Here is a 20,651-nt window from a genome sequence, read left to right as displayed (position 1 = left end):
GGTAAATTGAAGGGATTGAAGGCAGATAAATCCCCAGGGCCAGATGGTCTGCATCCCAGAGTGCTTAAGGAAGTAGCCCAAGAAAAAGTGGATGCATTAGTGATAACCTTTCAAAACTCCTTAGATTCTGGATTAGTTCCTGAGGATTGGAGGGTGGCTAATGTAACCCCACTTTTTAAAAAAGGAGGGAGAGAGAAACTGGGGAGTTATAGACCGGTTAGTCTGACATCGGTGGTGGGGTCAAAGATGTGATAACAGCACATTTGGAAAGAGGTGAAATCATCGGACAAAGTCAGCATGGACTTGTGAAAGGAAACTCATATCTGACGAATCTTATAGAATTTTTTGGAGATGTAACTAGTAGAGTGGATAGGGGAGAGCCAGTGGATGTGGTATATTTAGATTTTCAAAAGGCTTTTGAGAAGGTCCCACACAGGAGATTAGTGTGCAAACTTAAAGCAGATGATATAGGGGGTATGGTATTGATGTGGATAGAGAATTGGTTGGCAGACAGGAAGCAAAGAGTGGGAGTAAACGGGACCTTTTCAGAATGGCAGGCAGTGACTTGTGGGGTACCACAGGGCTCAGTGCTGGGACCCCAGTTATTTACAATATATATTAATGATTTAGACGAGGGAATTAAATGCAGCATCTCCAAGTTTGTGGATGACACGAAGCTGGGCGGCGGTGTTAGCTGTGAGGAGAATGCTAAGTGGATGCAGGGTGACTTGGATAGGTTAGGTGAATGGGCAATTTAATGTGGATAAATGTGAGGATATCCACTTTGGTTGCAAGAACAGGGAAACAGATTATTATCTGAACGGCGGCCGATTAGGAAAAGGGGGGATGCAATGAGACCTGGGTGTCATTGTACACCAGTCATTGAAAGTAGGCATGCAGGTACAACAGGCAGTGAAAAATGGAAATGGTATGTTGGCATTCATAGCAAAAGGATTTGGGTACAGGAGCAGGGAGGTTCTACTGCAGTTGTGCAAGGCCTTGGTGAGACCGCACCTGGAATATTGTGTGCAGTTTTGGTCCCCTAATCTGGGGAAAGACATTCTTGCCATAGAGGGAGTACAGAGAAGGTTCACCAGATTGATTCCTGGGATGGCAGGACTTTCATATGAAGAAAGACAGGATCGACTAGGCTTATACTCACTGGAATTTAGAAGATTGAGGGGGTATCTTATTGAAACGTATAAAATTCTAAAGGGATTGGACAGGCTAGATGCAGGAAGATTGTTTCCAATGTTGGGGAAGTCCAGAAGGAGGGGTCACAGTTTAAGGATAAAGGGGAAGCCTTTTAGGACTGAGATGAGGAAAAACTTCTTCACACAGAGAGTGGTGAATCTGTGGAATTTTCTGCCACAAGAAACAATTGAGGCCGGTTCATTGGCTATATTTACGAGAAAGTTAGATCTGGCCCTTGTGGCTAAAGGGATCAAGGGGTATGGAGAGAAAGCAGGTACAGGGTTCTGAGTTGGATGATCAGCCATGATCATACTGAATGGCGGTGCAGGCTTGAAGGGCCGAATGGCCTACTCCTGCACCTATTTTCTATGTTTCTATGTTTCTAAACTTTTGCCCCTTAACTCTCAACTCATGGTCCTCTTGTTTGAATCTCCCCCACTCTCAATGGGAAAAAGCCTATCCAACTCAATCTATCCCCCTCAAAATTTTAAATACCTCTATCAAGTCCCCCCTCAACCTTCTACGCTCCAAAGAATAAGCATCTAACTTGTTTAACCTTTCTCTGCAACTGAGGTGCTGAAATCCAGGTAACATTCTAGTAAATCTCCTCTGTACTCTCTCTATTTTGTTGACATCTTTCCTATAATTCAGTGACCAGAACTGTACACAATACTCCAAATTTGACCTCACCATGTTATGGTCCGGTCCGGAGCCCGCATTCTGGGTTTTGATCCGGTCTGCGTGCCCCAGACTCCGGGTCTTGTAGTCATCCCTTCTTTCACCCTTGAGCCCAAGTAGTCATACTTATGGATCATCGTGGCTTGTTTGGACTCAAGGAGGCCAACATACCAAGGTCATCCTGCTCCTCTGGTTGCCCTGGCTTACAGTTCCCCTCGTTAAAGACGAGTTCTTTGAGTAAGTCTGGCAGTCACCGTGGACCTAGTTTCCTTCCTATCCCTTGCCTCCATCAGGCAAGCCTGGCTGGACTGCTATTGCCCGGCGGGAAACTCTGCCCCTTTCCATCCCTCGCTGCTGATGGGTTGTGCTTTGCAACCTACCCAGGTGTCCTTCAACCTGCTCAGGCCCTGTGTTCCTGCCTGGGATGTCCGGGCCATGCCCAGGAGTTATGTGGCCCGCCCAGTGAACTCCTAGACCCTGCCTGAACTCCAGGATCCCGCCTTGCCTGAAGGCTAAGACTCTCCCGGAACCCCAGAATCACCTTGAATGGTGTCCCTCATGCACACCAGGGTCACCACATCGTGTCTATCATTTAGTTGTTCCAGTCCTGCCCCTAGTACTTCAGTGCCTGTGTCCTGCACTTGGGTCCAGCCTCCTGTCTCCTTATGACACACCAATGCCTTGTAAAATTTGAACATTACATCTCAACTCCTATACTCAATGCTCTGCTTTATAAAGGCCAGCATACCAAAAGCTTTCTTCACCACCCTATCCAAATGAGATTCCATCTTCTGGGAACTATGCACCATCATTCCTAGATCACTCTGTTCTACTGCATTATTCAATGCCCTACCATTTACCATGTATGTCCTATTTTGATTAGTCCTACCAAAATGTAGCACCTTCAGCATTAAACTCCATCTGCTATCTTTCAGCCCACTCTTCTAACTGGCCTAAATCTCTGCAAGCTTTGAAAACCTACTTCATTATCCACAATGCCACCTATCTTAGTATCATCTGCATACTTGCTAATCCAATTGACCACCCCATCATCCATATCATTAATGTATATGACAAACAACATTGGACCCAATGCAGATCCCTGAGGCACACCACTAGTCACCGGCCTCCAACCTGACAAACAGTTATCCACCACTACTCTCTGGCATCTCCCATCCAGCTACTGTTGAATCCATTTTACTACTTCAATATTAATACCTAACGATTGAACCTTCCTAACTAACCTTCCATGTAGAACCTTGTCAAAGGCCTTACTGAAGTCCATATAGACAACATCCACTGCTTTACCCTTGTCAACTTTCCTGATAACCTCTTCAAAAAATTCAGTAAGATTTGTCAAGCATGACCTTCCATGCACAAATCCATGTTGACTGCTTCTAATCAAACCCAGTCTATCCAGATAATTATATATACCATCTCTAAGAATACTTTCCATTAATTTACCCACCACTGAAGTCAAACTTACGAATTGCTAGGTTTGCTCTTAGAACCCATTTTAAACAATGGAAGCACATGAGCAATACTCCAATCCTCTAGCACCATCCCCGTTTCTAATGACATTGGAAATATTTCTGTTAGAGCCCCTGCTATTTCTACAGTAACTTCCCTCAAGGTCCTAGGGAACATCCTGTCTGGATCTGGAGACTTATCCACTTTATATTTTTTTAAAGTGCCAGTACTTCCTCTTCTTTAATAATCATAGTTTCCATAACTACTCTACTTGTTTCCCTTACCTTACACAATTCAATATCCTTCTCCTTAGTGAATACCAAAGGAAATAAATTGTTCAAAATCTCCCCCATCTCTTTCGGCTCCACACATAGCTGTCCACTCTGATTCTCTAAGGGACCAATTTTATCCCTCACTATCCTTTTGCTATTAATATAACTGTAGAAACCCTTTGGATTTATTTACACCTTACTTGCCAAAGCAACTTCATATCTTCTTTTAGCTTTTCTAATTTCTTTCTTAAGATTCTTTTACATTCTTTATATTCCTCAAGCACCTCACTTACTCCATGCTGCCTATATTTATTGTAGATCTCTCTTTTTCTGAACCAAGTTTCCAATATCCCTTGAAAACCATGGCTCTCTCAAACTTTTAACCTTTCCTTTCAACCCAACAGGAATATAAAGATTCTGTACCCTCAAAATTTCACCTTTAAATGACTTCCATTTCTCTATTACATCCTTCCCATAAAACAAATTGTCCCAATCCACTCCTTCTAAATCCTTTTGCATCTCCTCAAAGTTAGCCTTTCTCCAATCAAAAATCTCAACCCTGACTCCAGTCCTATCCTTCTCTCCTTCTCCATAATTATATTGAAACTAATGGCATTGTGATCACTGGACCCGAAGTGCTCCCCAACACATACCTCTGTCACCTGACCTATCTCATCCCCTAACAGGATATCCAACACTGCCCCTTCTCTAGTCAGTACCTCTATGTTTTGCTGCAAAAAGCTATCCTGCACACATTTTACAAACTCCAAATCATCCAGCCCTTTTACAGTATGGGCTTCCCAGTCTATGTGTGGAAAATTAAAATCTTCCACAATCACAACCTTGTGCTTACTACAAGTATCTCCTATCTTCTTACAAAATTGCTCCTCTAATTCTCGCTCCCCATTAGGTAATCTATAATACACCCCTATAAGTGTTACTACACCTTTGCCATTCCTCAATTCCACCCAAATAGTCTCCCTAGACAAGCCCTCTAATCTATCCTGCCTGAGCACCGCTGTAATATTTTCTCTGACAAGCAATGCAACACCACCCCCTCTTGCCCCTCTGATTCTATCACATCTGAAGCAATGAAATCCAGGAATAATTAGTTGCCAATCACACCCCTCCTGCAACCATGGTTCACTGATAGCTACAACATCATATTTCCAGGTATCAATCCATGCTCTAAGCTCATCCACCTTTCTTACAATGCTCCTAGCATTAAAATAAATGCATTTAAGAAATTCTCCACCTCTTACTCTCTGTTTATCCCTAATGGTGCAAACAACATTATTATCTTTTTCTTCCTTCTCCCCTACATCTTCAGACTGAGCGCTACCCTTCTCTATCACCTGCCTATCCTCCCTCACACACCATCTATAAGCTTTCTCTATTTGTGAACTAACCTCCTCTCTTCTAGACTCTTCAATTTGATTCTCACACACCAACCATTCTAGTTTAAAGTCTCCCTAGTAGCCTTAGCAAATCTCCCTGCCAGGATATTGGTCCCCCTGGGATTCAAGTGCAACCCGTCCTTTTTGTACAGGTCACACCTACCCCAAAAGGGGTCTTAATGATCCACAAACTTGAATCCCTGCCCCTTGCTCCAATCCCTCAGCCACGCATTTATCCTCCACCTCATTCCATTCCTACTGTCACTGTCGCATGGCACATCCAGTAATCCCAAGATTACTACCTTTGCGGTCCTTCTTCTCAACTCCCTGCCTAAATCCCTACATTCTCCTTTCAGGACCTCTTCCCTTTTCCTACCTATGTCATTGGTACCTATATGTACCATGACCACTGGCTCCTCACACTCCCACTTCAGGATATCTTGGATATGATCAGAAACATCCCGGACCCTGGCACCAGGGAGGCAAACTACCATCTGGGTCTTCTGACTGCATCCACAGAATCGCCTATCTGATCCCCTGGACTATCGAGTCCCCTATTACTACTGCCTTCCTCTTCCTTTCCCTACGCTTCTAAGCTACAGGGCTGGACTCTGTGCCGGAGGCATGGCCACTGTTGCTTCCCCCAGGTAGGCTGTCCCCCCCAACAATACTCAAACTAGAGTACTTATTGTCAAGGGGTACAGTCACTGGGGCACTCTCTAATACTTGACTCTTCCCCTTCCCTCCTAACCGTGACCCACTTGTCTGCCTCCCGTAGCCCCAGTGTGACCACCTGCCTGTAACTCTTCTCTATCAACTCCTCACTCTTCCTGACCAGACGAAGGTCATCGAGCTGCAACTCCAGTTCCCTAACTTGATCCCTCAGGAGCTGCAGCTCGGCGCACCTGGTGCAGATGTGGACGTCCGGGAGGCTAAGAGTCTCCAGGATCTCCCCCATCTGACACTGAGAACAACAAGCTGCCCTCACACTTGTAGTTCCCCCTTTCCTCAAATAACACGAAAAATTGAAAACTAAACGAACCTTGCCTCGCCTGTTTCCACCTAAGCCCGTTGAGCCAAAGCCCCTAAGCCTTCACTCTGCGCCTGGCTCACTCCACTGCCGGCTGTACAAGGCTATGTTCCTTTTAAATCTTCTGCGCTTCACTGCCTGACATCACACGCCTGCGCAGTCCCGCCTCTCTGAGTCCCGATGAGAAGAAAAAATCAAAATGGCTCCCGTAGTACTCCCGTTCTGATTCTCAGACTTCCTTCTCCAAAGTCTCTATAAAACCTGATAACCTGCTTTGTTGTTGCATTAGTTGTTTTTACAAGTGACATAAGAAGTACCACTTTTCAATTTTTATTTCACTTATGGTGCTGTTGTTACAATGAATGAAACCTCGTCACTGATGTACCCAATTAATCCAAGATCCAATTTAATGAACTTTGGAAAAAAATTCAAGATTTCTAAAATAAAGAGCAACACACACAAAACAGTGGAGGAACTCAGCAGCTCAGGCAGCATCTATGGAAACAAATAAGTAGTCGACATTTCAGCCGAGGCCCTTCTTCAGATCTGAGAAGGTAGGGGAAGATGTCAGAACAAAAAGGTGGGAGAGGAGAAAGAAGCTAGCTAGAAGGTGAAAGATGGAATCTGATGGGAGAGGAGAGGAGAGTCGACCATAGGAGAAAGGGAAGGGGGAGGGGCCCCAGGGCTGGTGAGAAGAAGTAAAGGTCAGAGTGGGGAATAGAGGAAGGGGGAGGAAGGGAATTTGTTTACTGAAAGGAGGAATCGATATTCATGCCATCAGGTTGGAGGCTACCCAGACAGAATATGTTGCTCCTTCACCCTGAGGGTGGTTTTATCTTGGCACAAGAGGAGGCCATGGACCGACATGTTGGAACCAGAAAAATAACTTTCATTTCCATAATGGCTGAAGGTATGATTAGAATCCAATACTACGATCCTACATTGTCCCAGCATTCATTTATCACTTCAAACAAAAATAATTTTAACTTAGACTGTAAAATATTCTCCACTCTACTTCCATTGCAATATATAGGACATAATGGTGGGTGGGTTTACATAATTTCTACTGTATGTTTCAATGAAATGAGTAATTGATACAGCAGGATACTATATCCATGAAATAGATACACTTGAGGTCATATGTTGTATGGGTCTTCAAAAATATTTTTAATTGGGTTAAGGAGATAGTTGTAAAGAAGGAGCCTCCTTGGCTGTTTGATTAGGAAAAGAAGTACTTGAATAGGTAGAATGTATGGAGAATGGAAGTAATATTAAACTATCATGCTGCATTTTGCTTTGAAAATAACACTAAAGCTAATTTCACTCACTGCTATTTAAATAAAATTCAGTCAGCAATATCGTGTTGCTTATGTGCAGTCAAATGTAGAACTGTGGACGGTGGTGTCAGAGATTCACAGCTCTTCCAAACACCAGTCAAAATCATCATCTCATCAGTGAGTCCCCATTCACATAGATTGAACATTGTGATGTTCCAGCAACACACCAGAAGTGACACCTTGGTCATTCGAGCACAATTAACATGACAGAACGGGATGCCAGATACTGCCAAATATCCTCCCTAGTAATGAGAAACAACCTTTAAAAGTGTGGAGTTTTGTTTCATCATAGTGTAATTATTGCTCTAGATTTCAGAAAATTGAAGAAATGTTTAGCATATCTTTCTATCATTTCTCTCTCTCTCTCTCTCTCTCTCTCTCTCTCTCTCTCTGTGTATATATATTTTTGAAGTATGTTTATTATATAACATATAATATTATACAAACATATAAATTATACAACCTTGAGATTTGTTTGCTTACAGGCAGCTGCAAAGCAAGAAACCTGAAAGAACCTGATAAAAAAAGACCAACTCCCAATGTTCACAGACAAAGAGAAAAAAAACAAAATCTTGCAAACAACAGAAGCGAGCAACTACGTTTTTGAGCCAAATTGAGTCCTTAGATCCAAATCGCCAGAGCTGCCCCAAGCAGGTCCAAAGCTTCCGTATTCAGTTCATCATGTTGGTGGGAGAAATCACCACAATGTTCTGTTTCCTTCAGAATACTGACTTACTTCTGGGTTCAGACACTGGAGGCTCGTTGTTCAATTTTTATCATTATGTGATTGCTTATGCATGTTAGTGATGCAATGCTGTGTGCTACTGTTTTAGTGAGAATGAGAATGTCATTTTCAATTATTTGAAGAGTTTGTAAAATATTACTCAAGACTTACAGATTGCTTTATGATCACAGTATATCTCATTTGCCTAGACACTTTGACCAAGCCAGCAGCGCATGTGGTCAATTCTAAACTCTATATCAGAAAAATAGCGATTGCCTCAGCACAGCAGTCAACCATTTCTCACTGCACGTACAGTCCATTAGTCCATTGCTAATGAACTTCTTGCAAAACACTAGACTCCGCAGTCATCAGAAGACACAAAGAAGTCATAAAAATCAACTAGAAGTGTCAGGTCAAAGAAACAATCAACTGCCCCAGCTGATGGCAATCAATCCCAAATCATTGAATCAAAGTTGCAAGGAATTAACAAATCAGTGCAAATCTGTTAACACATCAACCTTGTCTAAGACGAGGAGGTGAGGGGGGAATGGTGCAGGGCAAAAGGTGACAGTTCAGGTGCCATGCCTGAAGGTTCAAACATTCCCATGTCATATCAGACACTGCTGTTCTGACATACATCCTAATGATTGGCCTACATAACACCCCATACCTTATCACATTCCTTGATGGGCTTCACAGGCAACTCTTAGCATCCGAGGAGGAAGAGGATGCCAGAATCAATGGTCCACACTGTGTCATCCTATGGGACAATGTAAACCAGCGATAGACTTGTTTCAGGGCCATCCATGTATGCTCATGGAATTCCTTTCACCAAACTCCCCATTCCTCAACCACATTGAGGATCTCTTTACCTCCTTATGACACCATGACTGAGCCTTGTCGGGTAATCACCATGTCAGATTGCCAGGGCTGGATTAGGTATTCCCCCAGTCCATCACTATGGAGGACATACTGCATGATACTGACGAAAACTTGTGGCCCAACATCTAGGGACAGAATAGATCGAAGTGACCGTTATTGTACTGTATTTCTATTATCACTGTAAGTTTTTCCTAAAGGTGTGAGCAATTTTGTCTCTGACTTTCATGTAATGATAAATAGTAAATTGTTGAGATATACAATGAAGACTGTGTGTGTGCTTTCACTCTTGTATCTCATTTGGTTGGTCTTTCAATGTTCTTATTAATGACTGGAGTTGTAATTGTTGTATTTACTCTACTGGACTAAATGTCCTAATCTCTGGCATTGTACGCAATATGCAACAAGCAACACACTGTACGGCTGACTCAGTGAGAAGAATGGTCAGTGTTTTGCCAGTGATTATCTAGTGATTGCTTATGCATGTAAGTGATGTAATGCTGCGTGCTACTGTTTTAGTTGAATTAGTCACTTTTGCTGTAAGTGTTGTGATGGGCAAACCAAGTTTGAAACAGGGTCCAGAATTGACCCTATGAACTGTGCTGCTATGGAGAGAGAGAGGGGATGTGGACAGGACGGTCATATGTAGTACGTTCATAGTCGGTGACCACAACAGGAAGACGACGGGAAGATCAACGGCAATGGCATCACCTCTCATCACCTCTCTCTTTCTCCAACGTTACTCAAATAACTACCTCGACCTGAACTGAACTGAACTCTTCACCATTGTAAGACTCCATCCATTTATCCCTAGGTTTGAAAGAGCAACACACACAAAATGCTGGTGGAACACAGCAGGCCAGGCAGCATCTATAGGGAGAAGCGCTGTCGAAGTTTCGGGCCGAGACCCGAAAGAGATTTGTCTCTTACTATCTTTCCTTTCAGTTAGTCCTGACGAAGGGTCTCGGCCCGAAACATCGACAGTGCTTCTCCCTATAGATGCTGCCTGACCTGCTGCGTTCCATCAGTATTTTGTGTGTGTTGTTGTTTGAATTTCCAGCATCTGCAGATTTCCTCGTGTTTGCTCTTAGGTTTGAAAGAGCCTTGTTTTGGTTCCTATTTCCACACTTCTGTATATATCGTTGCTAACATGTTACATATGATTTATGTAACATGTATACATATACATATGTTACATAGCATTTATATTACTGTTTTGCTCAGTTTACTAATGAATACTATTAGTTACTAGTGATACCAGACTCCAAAGTGTTTTCCATTTCTGCTGGTTCTTAAACCCGGTTGTGGGGAACGTGACAGTGTTTATTGATCTGCATAATGTGCTGGTCTTTTGTGGGCTGTGTTGCCTGTTTTGAGAGTGGGACTACTGTGCTGCTTTGACTGGCATGGTTAAGTGAATGCAAAACAACTGTCTTAGAGCTTCATTGTTTATAATCTGAAAACCTTACGAAGACCCCATAGTCAGGGAGAGTATTTTATGTGGACCTGCCAGCAATTTAAGGATCTCAAGGCTACATCCAGGTAGCAAAAAATAAGACCTTTATTGATACCATTACTAATATAGCATTAGAGGCATTTTGTAAAGGAAAACCTGAGTTAATTAAAGCCAGATATTCACTTTCTACTTCAACATTTAAAATCACTGAAATCTTTTGCTGTTGAGAATAATGTCCCCACATACCTGACACTCCCATTGTAGCATAAACAGCAATGGTAACGCCGAATGGAAAGCCGATAGAAGAGGTCAGTATATTGCCACTCACTCCTCTGCTCAGCACTGACTGGGCAATACAGCCACAACCAAACAGCTGAAACGCACAGAATCGTGAACACTACTTACTGTTTGATCAAAGGATACTATAACATCATCACTTCAAGTTGGAACACCAAACAGTAATTGCCTGAATATTTAAAAAAGAGTGCACACGGGTATAATGCCAGCCATGATAGGAAGGAAAAGCAAAGAGGTGGTGAAAAGAGAATTTAGAGAGCTGGGAAGAAAGCAGAGAACCTCCAGGGTAGTAATTTCTGGATTGCTGTCTGTGCCACGCACCCCAGTGAGGGTAGAAGCAGGATGATTTAGCAGAGAAGTGTGTGTCTGAGAAGGCGGTGCAGGGGGCAGGGCGTCAGGTTCTTGGACCATTGGGATCTCTTCTGGGGGAGGTTTGACCTGTTCAAAAGCATTGGGTTGCACCTGAACCCAAGGGGCGGGGGAGGGAGCAAATATTTTCGCAGGCAGGTTTGTTAGTGCTGTTGAAGAGGATTTAAGCTAACTTGGCAGGGGGTGGGAACTGGAGTGAAGGGTCTTGGGGTAGGATGGATGGTAAAAAAGCAAAGATAATAGACTGTCAGAAAGGGTAGGTAGATTGCAGGTCAAAGTTACAACCAGAATATCAGTGCTTTAGGGGTGCAGATCAAAAAAAGAGAGTAAATACACTCAAAGTGTCATATCTCATTGCACGGTATAAGAAATAAGGTAGATGATCTTGTTGCAATATTACAGATTGCCAGGTGTGATGTTGTGGCCATCACTGAATCGTGGCTGAAGGATGGTGGTAGTTGGGAGCTGAATGTCCAAGGTTGCATGTTATACCGGATCGAACAGTGATCACAATATGATTGAGTCCAACTTGAAACTTGATAGGGAGAAAGTAAAGTCTGATGTAATAGTTTTTCAATGGAGTAATGGAAATTACAGCGGTATGAGACAGGAGCTCGCCAAGGTAAACTGGAGGAAGATGCTGACAGGGATGACAGCAGAGAAGCAATGGCATGAGCTTTGGGGGAAAATGAGGAAGGTGCAGGATAGGTGTATTCCAAAAACAAAGAAATACTCAAATGGCAAAACAGTACAACTATGGCTGACAGGGGAAGTCAAAGCTAATGTAAAAGCAAAAGAGAGGGCATACAGCAAAGCAAAAATTAGTGGGAAGATAGAGGATTGGGAAGTTTTTAAAAGCCTACAGAGAGCAACTAAAATAATCATTACAAGGGAAAAGATGAAATATGAAAGGCTATCAAACAATATACAAGCTTTTTCAAATATATAAAAAATAAAAGAAAGTGGAATTTGGATGGAGAAATAATAATGGGGGACAAGGAGATGGCAGATGAACTAAATGAGTATTTTGCATCAGTCTTTACTGTGGGAGACACTAGCAGTGTGCCAGGTGTTGAAGGGTTTGAGGGAAGAGAAGTGAGTGTATCATCATTGGACCCTGGCGTGGTGCCAAAGGACTGGAAAACTGCAAATGTCGCTCCACTCTTTAAGAAAGAAGGAAGGCAGCAGAGTGGAAATTATAGAACAGTTAGCCTGACCTCAGTGGTTGGGAAGACGTTGAATGAAGTTATGCTTGGTGATACAGGGCAAGATAGAACACAGTCAACATGGTTTCCTTAAGCGAAAATCCTGCCTGACAAACCTGTTGGAATTCTTTGAGGAGAGTACAAGTAGGATAGATAAAGGGGATGCAGTGGATATTGTATATTTGAACTTTCAGAATGCCTTTGATAAGGTGTCACACATGAGGCTGCTTACCAAGTTAAGAATCCATGGTATCACAGGAAAGTTACTAGCATGGTTAGAACATTGGTTGATTGGTATGAGGCAGTGAGTGGGAATAAAAGGATCCTTTTCTAGTTGGCTGCCAGAGACTGTTCCGTAGGGGTTGGTGTTGGAACCACTTTTTTAATGCTGTACATCAATGATTTACATGATGGAATAGATGGCTTTGTTGCCAAGTTTGCAGATGATACAAGGACTGGTGGAGGGGCAGGTGGTGTTGAGGAATCAGGAAGGCTGGAGAAGGACTTAGACAGATTAGGAGAATGGGCAAGAAAATGGCAAATGGAATACAATGTTGGAAAATGCATGGTCATGCACTCTGATAGTAGAAGTAAATATGCAGACTGTTTTCTAAATGGGAATTAAGTCTAAAAATCTGAGATGCAAAAGGCCTTGGGAGTCCTTGTGTAGAACATCCTAAAGGTTAACTTGCAGGTGAGTCAGTGGTGAGGAAGACAAATGCAATGTTAGCATTTATCTCAAGAGGTCTAGAATACAAGAGCAGGGATGTGATGCTGAGGCTTTATAAGGCACTGGTGAGGCCTCACCTTGAGTACTGTGAACAGTTTTGGGCTCCTCATCTAAGAAAAGATATGCTGGCATTGAAGAGGGTACAGAGAAGGTTCACAAGGATGATTCTGGAATGAAAAGTTTATCATGGGAGGAATGTTTGATGGCTCTGGGTCTGTACTCGCTGGAATTTAGAAGGATGAGGGAGGATCTCGTTGAAATGTTGAAGGGCCTGGACAGAGTGGATGTGGAAAGGATGTTTCCCATGGTGGGGGAGTCTAGGATAAGAGGGAACAACCTCAGGATAGACAGGTGTCAATTTAAAACAGAGATCCAGAGAAGTTTCTTTAGCCAGAGAGTAGTGAATTTGTGGACTTTATTACCACGGGCAGCTGTGAAGGGCAGTTTGTTGGGCATATTTATGGTGAAGATTGATAGGTTCTTGATCGGCCATGACGTAAAAAGGTTATGGGAAGAAGGCTGGGGAGTGGGCTGAGGAGTAGAAAAAAGGATCAGCCATGATTAAGTGGTGGATCAGATTCAAAGGGCTGAATAATCTAGTCCTGCTCCAATGTCTGATGTCTTATGGTCTCAGGATAGGTGTGTCATACCAACAAACAAATGCACTCATGCCACATAATTTTATTTCAGTGAAATGTCTGAATGTAAATGCCATTTGCAGAAGACTCGAGAATTACTTTCTTTTGCGTAATGATGTGGGCTTCTCTGGTTGAGCCAACCTTTAATTACCCATCTCTTGTTAGCCTTGAGAAGGTGGTGGTAAGCTGATTGAGATGCTGTTTGAACTGTTAGGGAGGCTAGTTCCAGGATTTAGACCTAGTTACAGTGATAGAAGGCTGACACATTCCCACATCGGGATGGGTGAAACTCCTAGTGATGGTGTTCCCATGCTTTGCTGCCCTTGTCCTTCTAGTTGGTAGAGGTCAAGGGTTTGGTAGATGCTGTGTAAGGGTTCTTGGTGAGTTGCTGCAGTACATCCCGCAAAAAGTACAAGGCTCTGCTGTAGATCAGTGGTGGAGTGAGTGAATAGTTGCGGGTCGCATGTCTATTGTGTAACCCCGCTAAAGCTGTCCCCTGAGTGTAGTTGAATCAGCGGGAAGATGTCAGTGTCAGCTGTTGTGGACCTGAAACAATTGTTGGAGCCACGTCCCTCAGGAACTTCCAAAAGAATCCATTAATATTTGAGAGTAGGGACTGTGACAATTTAACTCTATCCAAGAGCCAGCACAAGCTTAATGGGCCGAATGGCCTCTTTCTAAATTTACGATTGTACTAAAGTAATACTGAGCAACCCCAAGAACATTTCTGCGTCTCTGAAGGGACTTGGGATGCCCTGGGAATATAAGGTGTGCGAAGGCGAAATAGCTCTCCGCCCAACTGAACGCCACGGGATTTTCGTTTCCTGATCTCCGATCACCTGCTGACAATTCGTGATATTAACAATCTCACAGGTAGTTGTTTTATTGCTTGCTTCATAATCTGTCAATGTACCACAGCCGAGATACGAAAGCCTTCTGTTACGGAGAGAAGTTCATGGGTAGTGGTGTCGCGGGCTACTGTCAATTCATTCTGGACTAACACAAGGTGCTTGCATCCGGCGGTATCTGGTGTGACCTGGACAACGTTAGTTTGCAGTTGCCTCTTTGTATTCCCTTTCTCCACTTAGCTTTTCCCTTTGTAATTAAAACACGAGGCCCATTAAAAGTTAGTAAAGTTTGGCAGTAAAGAGGACTGTGGGGTTATCGGCTAACTGAAGTAGGGGTCTGCCTTCAAGGATCTGGTTCAGAAACCCCGGAACGAGAGGCAACGGATGCAATTACAGCGAAACTCATCATTGACAATACTTACAATCAGAATAAATGTCCCCAGGAATTCGGCGAGCCCTTCTTTTATCCAATTGGTCTTTAGTCTGCATTTTTCCACCAAACTCATCTTTTGGATCGGTGATTCCATGGCGTCTCCGTCACTTGTTTAACTTCTTTGCAGGGACCGCTACCTGTTTTTGATCTGACACAACACACCGCTCTGGACTTCGTCACTGATAACGGTGTTCCTCTGCGAATCAGGTCAGAAAGTGAAGTCCATCCTCAACTTGTCCTTCTCTCTCTCGCTCCCTCTCTCTCCCCCTCTCCCCCCTCTCTCTCGCTCCCTCTCTCCCCCCCTCTCTCTCTCTCTCTCTCTCTCTCGCTCTCTCTCTCTCTCTCCCTCTCTCTCTCTCTCTCTCTCACACACACACACACACACACACACACACACACACACACACACACACACACACACACACACCCTTTTCCCTAAATTCGAGCATTCCCAGTTAATCATTACCAATGCCCACAGTGACTGTCCTTGTATCTAGCCCGCCGGGTAAATCAATGTACTGGTGGTTAAAAGGCATTTGGCTTCGAGATTCCCAAAGTTTGTACCCCATAGGACTGAGAGAATGTTTTCGAAGCCTTTCCTTACTGAATTGTGGCGTGTGGAGGTGCGGGAAGGATGGGAGATGAAAGGCAGCACCAACTTTATTAACAGTAAGGACAACCGCGACTGTTTGAATACGTTGGCAATTTAAAATGTTCACCTGACCGGTTGGAGTCCACGGTTTTTGCAAATTGCTGTGTCCTGTATGTATTGAAGATAGTCGCTTGTCGCCTCACTGTACAGGACGGGCTGTATTGTAACTCGGGAGCGTAATGATAGAATATTGAAGTGGATACCCGCGCAGTTCTCGTTGCCTGACTTTGTAAGCCTCAGGTAGTTGACGAAGGACCTTTTTTAGATGGGGTAACGACCACCTCCAGAAAGTACGTAAACGTCTGTGAGACATGACTTATGATTTATTGTATAACAAACTTGCTGACTGTGATTAGGTACGAAGCAAATTTTCTACCAAATTAACAAGTCAATTCCCTTAACCCCCTGAGTAAACTTTCAATGTTAGGATTTTTAAATGGACGTGTTTCTCTCGGACATCACCAGACAAACAGCATTGCCTTCTGTTTGGGAACACCGGCTGCATTCAGAGCCCATGGCGTGGATATTCCGTTCTGGCAGCTCCAAAGAAGTTGGTGGCAGGTCCCTGCAGCCTGAGCGATTGTAGTGGCTACAGCTCACGGGGTATCTACGTAACATCTTCTGCAGGTATAAACTATCAAAGAATTTTAATTTTTTCCCAATTCAACTTCAAATAAAGTTTCAGATCTGTAACACTTCATTCTGCATGTTCATTCTACCTCAGTGCTCTGATGTGCGGATGGTAAGCAAAACTAATTTTTTCACGATACCTCAGTAAAGATGATAATAATGATCCAATTATCCCAGAGATGGGATTGAGGGGAGTGACATCCAGCAAAAGCAGTGGGAATAGGATATTGGGAATGATGGAGGCTGAATGATCTAACATTAAGTATTTCACATTGTTTGAAGGGAGTGTTGAAAGGATGGGATTAAGCTGGGTAGGATGTTAAGGGACACTAGGGGACTGGACTGGAGTGCAATGAAATGGAGAAAGGCTCTGCTGGGGGAATCAGGAAATCTGTGCAGTCCAGAAAGGGGTCTCTGTGCTGAGGCTGTTAACCTGAGGTGCAGGGCAAACAGGAGAAACTGGAATAGTCAGAGCAGCCCAGCCCTGTCCTCACATACTGCAGCTTTGAGGTTTCATTTCAGCAAAGGGACAGCTTCAAGACGAGACCAGTAGAAGAGGCTGGCAATGACATTGGCAATAGCAGCAGGGTCACCTGTTTCACCTTGGTCAAAGCTCCCTTCTCCTTTGGGCAGGTGTCCTGTCTGCAGGTGACTGTGGCGGCAGATCCTTTCCAACTGCCCCATCCAGTAACATGCCACGGTTGTCATTTGCACCCAACCATATTTATGCCATGTTACCTGTAGAGTGGGAGAGGGAGATGTTACTTGAAAAAACAAGTTAAAACAAAACTTGTGGCCTGGAGAGGGCCTAGTCCTTCATGGGAAGGACTCAACAGAGCTCAGCCCCTGCCGCCAAATCTTAATATGATACTTGATATACTTCATGCTAAAGGTTGTCCTGGAGACGGGGCCAGGACTTGCCCAACCGGGTCAAAGTTGGGAAGAGCCAACTGACACCATGATGGGTTGAAACGAGACAGACAAGTGCTGGGAATGGTGACTGGGAACAGTGGTTGGCTGATAGCACAGGTCTATTATCTTATCCATATCTACTGGCAATGGGGCAAGTGTTGAGTGAGCAAGATGTATGATCAGAATCATACAACATCTGAAGCATACAAAGCTCTGGTGAGGCCTAACTTGGAGTAAGCAGTTTTGGGCCCCTTATCTTAGAAAGAATGTGCTGAAACTGGAGCGGGTTCAAAGGTTCATAAAAATGGTTCCAGGATTGAATGGCTTGTCATATGAAGAGTGTTTCCTGGCTTTGGGCCTGTATTCACTAGAGTTCAGAAGAATGAGCTGTGATCTAATTGAAGCCTTTCAAGGTGAAAGACCTTGACAGAGTGAATGTGGAGAGGATGCTTCCTACAGTGGGAGAATTTAAGATTAGAGGACACAACCTTAGAATAGAGGGTCATCCTTTTAGAATGGAGATGAGAATGAATTTCTTTAGCCAGAGAGTGGTGAATCTGTGGAATTCTTTTCCCCAGGAAGCTGTGGAGGACAAGTCTTTATGTATATTTAAGGCAGACATTGATTGATTCTTGATTGGACAGGGCTCAGCCAAGATGAAACGGCAGAGCAGACTTGATGGGCCAAATGGCCTAACTCTACTCCTATATCCTATGATCTAATCTAACACATAGTTCAAGACGAGTGTACATGAATCTCAACAAGCCTTCACAGTCTACAACATTATTGTCTGGCATTTACTCATTCCTTCCAACAGCATCAAGTCATTTAGAAACATAGAAGCATAGAAAACCTACAGCACAATACAGCCCTTTGGCCCACAAAGCTGTGCAGAACATGTCCTTATCTGAGAAATTACCTAGGTTTACCCACAGTCCTCTATTCTTCTGAGCTCCATGTACCTGTCCAGGAGTCTCTTAAAAGACCCTATCGTGTCTGCCTCCACCACTGTTGCCAGCAGCCCATTCCACACACTCACCACTCTCTGAGTGAAAAACTTACCCCTGACATCTCCTCTGTACCTACTTCTAAGCACCTTAAAACTGTGCCCTTTCATGCTAGCCATTTCAGCCCTGGGAAAAGGCCTCTGACTCGGTCAATGCCTCTCATTATCTTATACAACTCTATCAGGTCACCTCTCATCCTCCGTCTCTCCAAGGAGAAAAGGCCAAATTCACAAAACCTGTTCTCATAAAGCATGCTCCCCAATACATCCCGAATGTAAATCTGCTCTGCACCCTTTCTGTGGTTTCTACATCTTTCCTTTACTGAGGCGACCAGAACTGAGACAGTTGAGCAGCTCTGGTCCAAGGAAGACTCCAGAGAAGTAGGTGAGAAGCAACATTCTTGAGAATTTGGTGCAACTTGATGAAGCTACCACATAAACATGATGACATGCAGAATCACGTGTTCTAGATTGAGTCACACCATTCTTCAGCAAGTCAGGTCAATGCTGGATGGTGTTCCATAAATTCCTGTTGGTTTGGTTGTGTTTCAGTTGGGAAATATCCAGATTCCTTCTACTGTCCACAGAGTTTTTGCCCCTAGCACCACTGGATTTTCCATTGGGAATCCCTCATCTGAAATGGATCAGGAAAGGTCAGGTTCCATGTGAAATGTAAACCCTTCAGTAGATGCACACCCGCAGCTTCAGGTTGTGATGAATACACCTCATTTGGCAAATGTTGAGATTGAGATCTTGCCAAGATTGATGTCTGTGTCACAACAATTTTAATGTAACTGTAACTGCAAGGAAAACTGCTGAGACAAATGTGTGTGATTCTTGCTGCCAATGTATACTTGGTGCTAGTGCAGAAAAAGTCCTAGAACATCTAATTTTGTGATTCCTTTGAGTGCCACCACTCAGTAAGAAGTAGATGACTGCTCTCCTGCTTATTGAGTAACTTGAGGATTGAAATGGTTGTCATGTCTTGGGAAAAGCATCTTGTGCGAGGCCAGCTTTACTTTGCCTCCTCTGTGCACTGCTGGTGCACTTTGCTGTTGCGCAGTTAGCACTGCACATGGGCTTTGGGTCTACATAACCATGCAGTCCCGTTGATTCAAATCTTGTCAATCCCTTTCACAATCCAGGTAGGATGTGACAATCATCTCCAGACTGGTATTGTGGGAAACTCTGGCATTAATCTGAAAACAATCACACACCTTAATTAGAACCTGGGTAACTTATCCTGTAATTCCTGGAGCTATCACAAGGTCCAGTTTTGTCTGCGATGCCTCAATTTCATTGAATATTCTTCAGTAAATGCAGGCCCGCTGACCTAGTCACCAGTGTGCCGGACTGTTTCCTCAAAGGAAAATCAGCCAGACATGAATCCTAGAATCATAGAGTCACAGAAGATCACAGCACAGAAACGGCCCTTTGGCTCATCTAGTCCATGAAAAACCATTTAAGCTGCCTACTCCTACCAACATGCACCAAGACCATAGCCCTCCATACCCCCACTAACCATGTATCTGTACAAATCGAGCTCACACACACCACTTGTTCTGGCAGCTCATTCCACACTCTCATAACCCTCTAAGTGAAGAAGTTTCCCCTCAAGTTCCCCTTAAATTTTTCACCTTTTACCATTAACACATGACCTCTAGTTGTAGTCCCACCCTACCTCAGTGGAAAAAGCCTGCTTGCATTTACTCTATCTATATCCATCATAATCACTATCAAATCTTCTCTCAGTCTTCTACATTCCAAGGAATAAAGTCCTAACCTATTAAATCTTTCCATGTAACTCAGGTTGTCCAGACCTGGCAACATCCTCGTAAAATTTCTCTGTACTCTTTCAACCTTGTTTACACCTTCCCTGTTGGTAGGCGACCAAAACTGCACATAACTCTCCAAATCAGGCTCACCAATGGCTTATACAACTTCAACATAACATCCCGTCACCTGTCCTAAGTACCTTGATCTATGAAGGCCAATGTGCCAAAAGCTTTCTTTATGCCCCTATCTACTTACACTGAATTATGGACCTATTCCTAGATCTTTGTTCTACCATGCTCCTTAATGCCCTACTATTCACTGTAAGGCCTACCCTGGTAGGTTCTATCGAAGTGCAACACCTCACACTTTTCTGCATTAAGTTCCATCTGCCATATTTCAGCCCATTTTTCCTATTGGTCCAGATCCTGCTACAAGCCACGTTAGCATTTCTCATTGTCCTGTACACCCCCAAAATGCAAATTTGCTGAGGCAGTTAATCACATTATCATCCAGATCTTCGATACAGAAGACAAACAATGATGGACCTAGCACCAGTACATGCGGCACATCACCAGTCTCAGGCTTCAAGTCAGAGGTGAAATCATCTACTACTCTCTCTTGCTTCTCCCACAAAGCCAATGGCTAAACCAATTTACTACCTCACCTTGAATGCTGAAGCGACTGAACTTTCTTAACCAATCTCCCTTGTCAAATGCCT

General features: G+C 43.6%; 1 protein-coding gene across 1 annotated transcript in view; it reads right to left on the bottom strand.

The window, feature by feature from the left end:
* Nucleotides 1–15,193, bottom strand: part of LOC132382404 (aquaporin-9-like) — a 103,037-nt gene extending 87,844 nt beyond the window's left edge. The window contains exons 1-2 of the mRNA XM_059952560.1: nt 14,947–15,193; nt 10,684–10,810 (exon numbers count right to left, since the gene is read on the bottom strand). Coding sequence (XP_059808543.1) covers nt 10,684–10,810; nt 14,947–15,051 — 232 coding nt within the window. The 5' untranslated portion in view covers nt 15,052–15,193. The remainder of the gene's footprint in view (nt 1–10,683; nt 10,811–14,946) is intronic.
* Nucleotides 15,194–20,651: the final 5,458 nt, after the last annotated feature.

The sequence above is a fragment of the Hypanus sabinus genome, chromosome 28 (genome assembly GCF_030144855.1).
Source record: "Hypanus sabinus isolate sHypSab1 chromosome 28, sHypSab1.hap1, whole genome shotgun sequence".
NCBI classification, from domain to species: Eukaryota; Metazoa; Chordata; class Chondrichthyes; order Myliobatiformes; family Dasyatidae; genus Hypanus; species Hypanus sabinus.
Note: the sequence above shows the minus strand (reverse complement) of the source record. Positions and strands in the feature narration are given on the sequence as shown.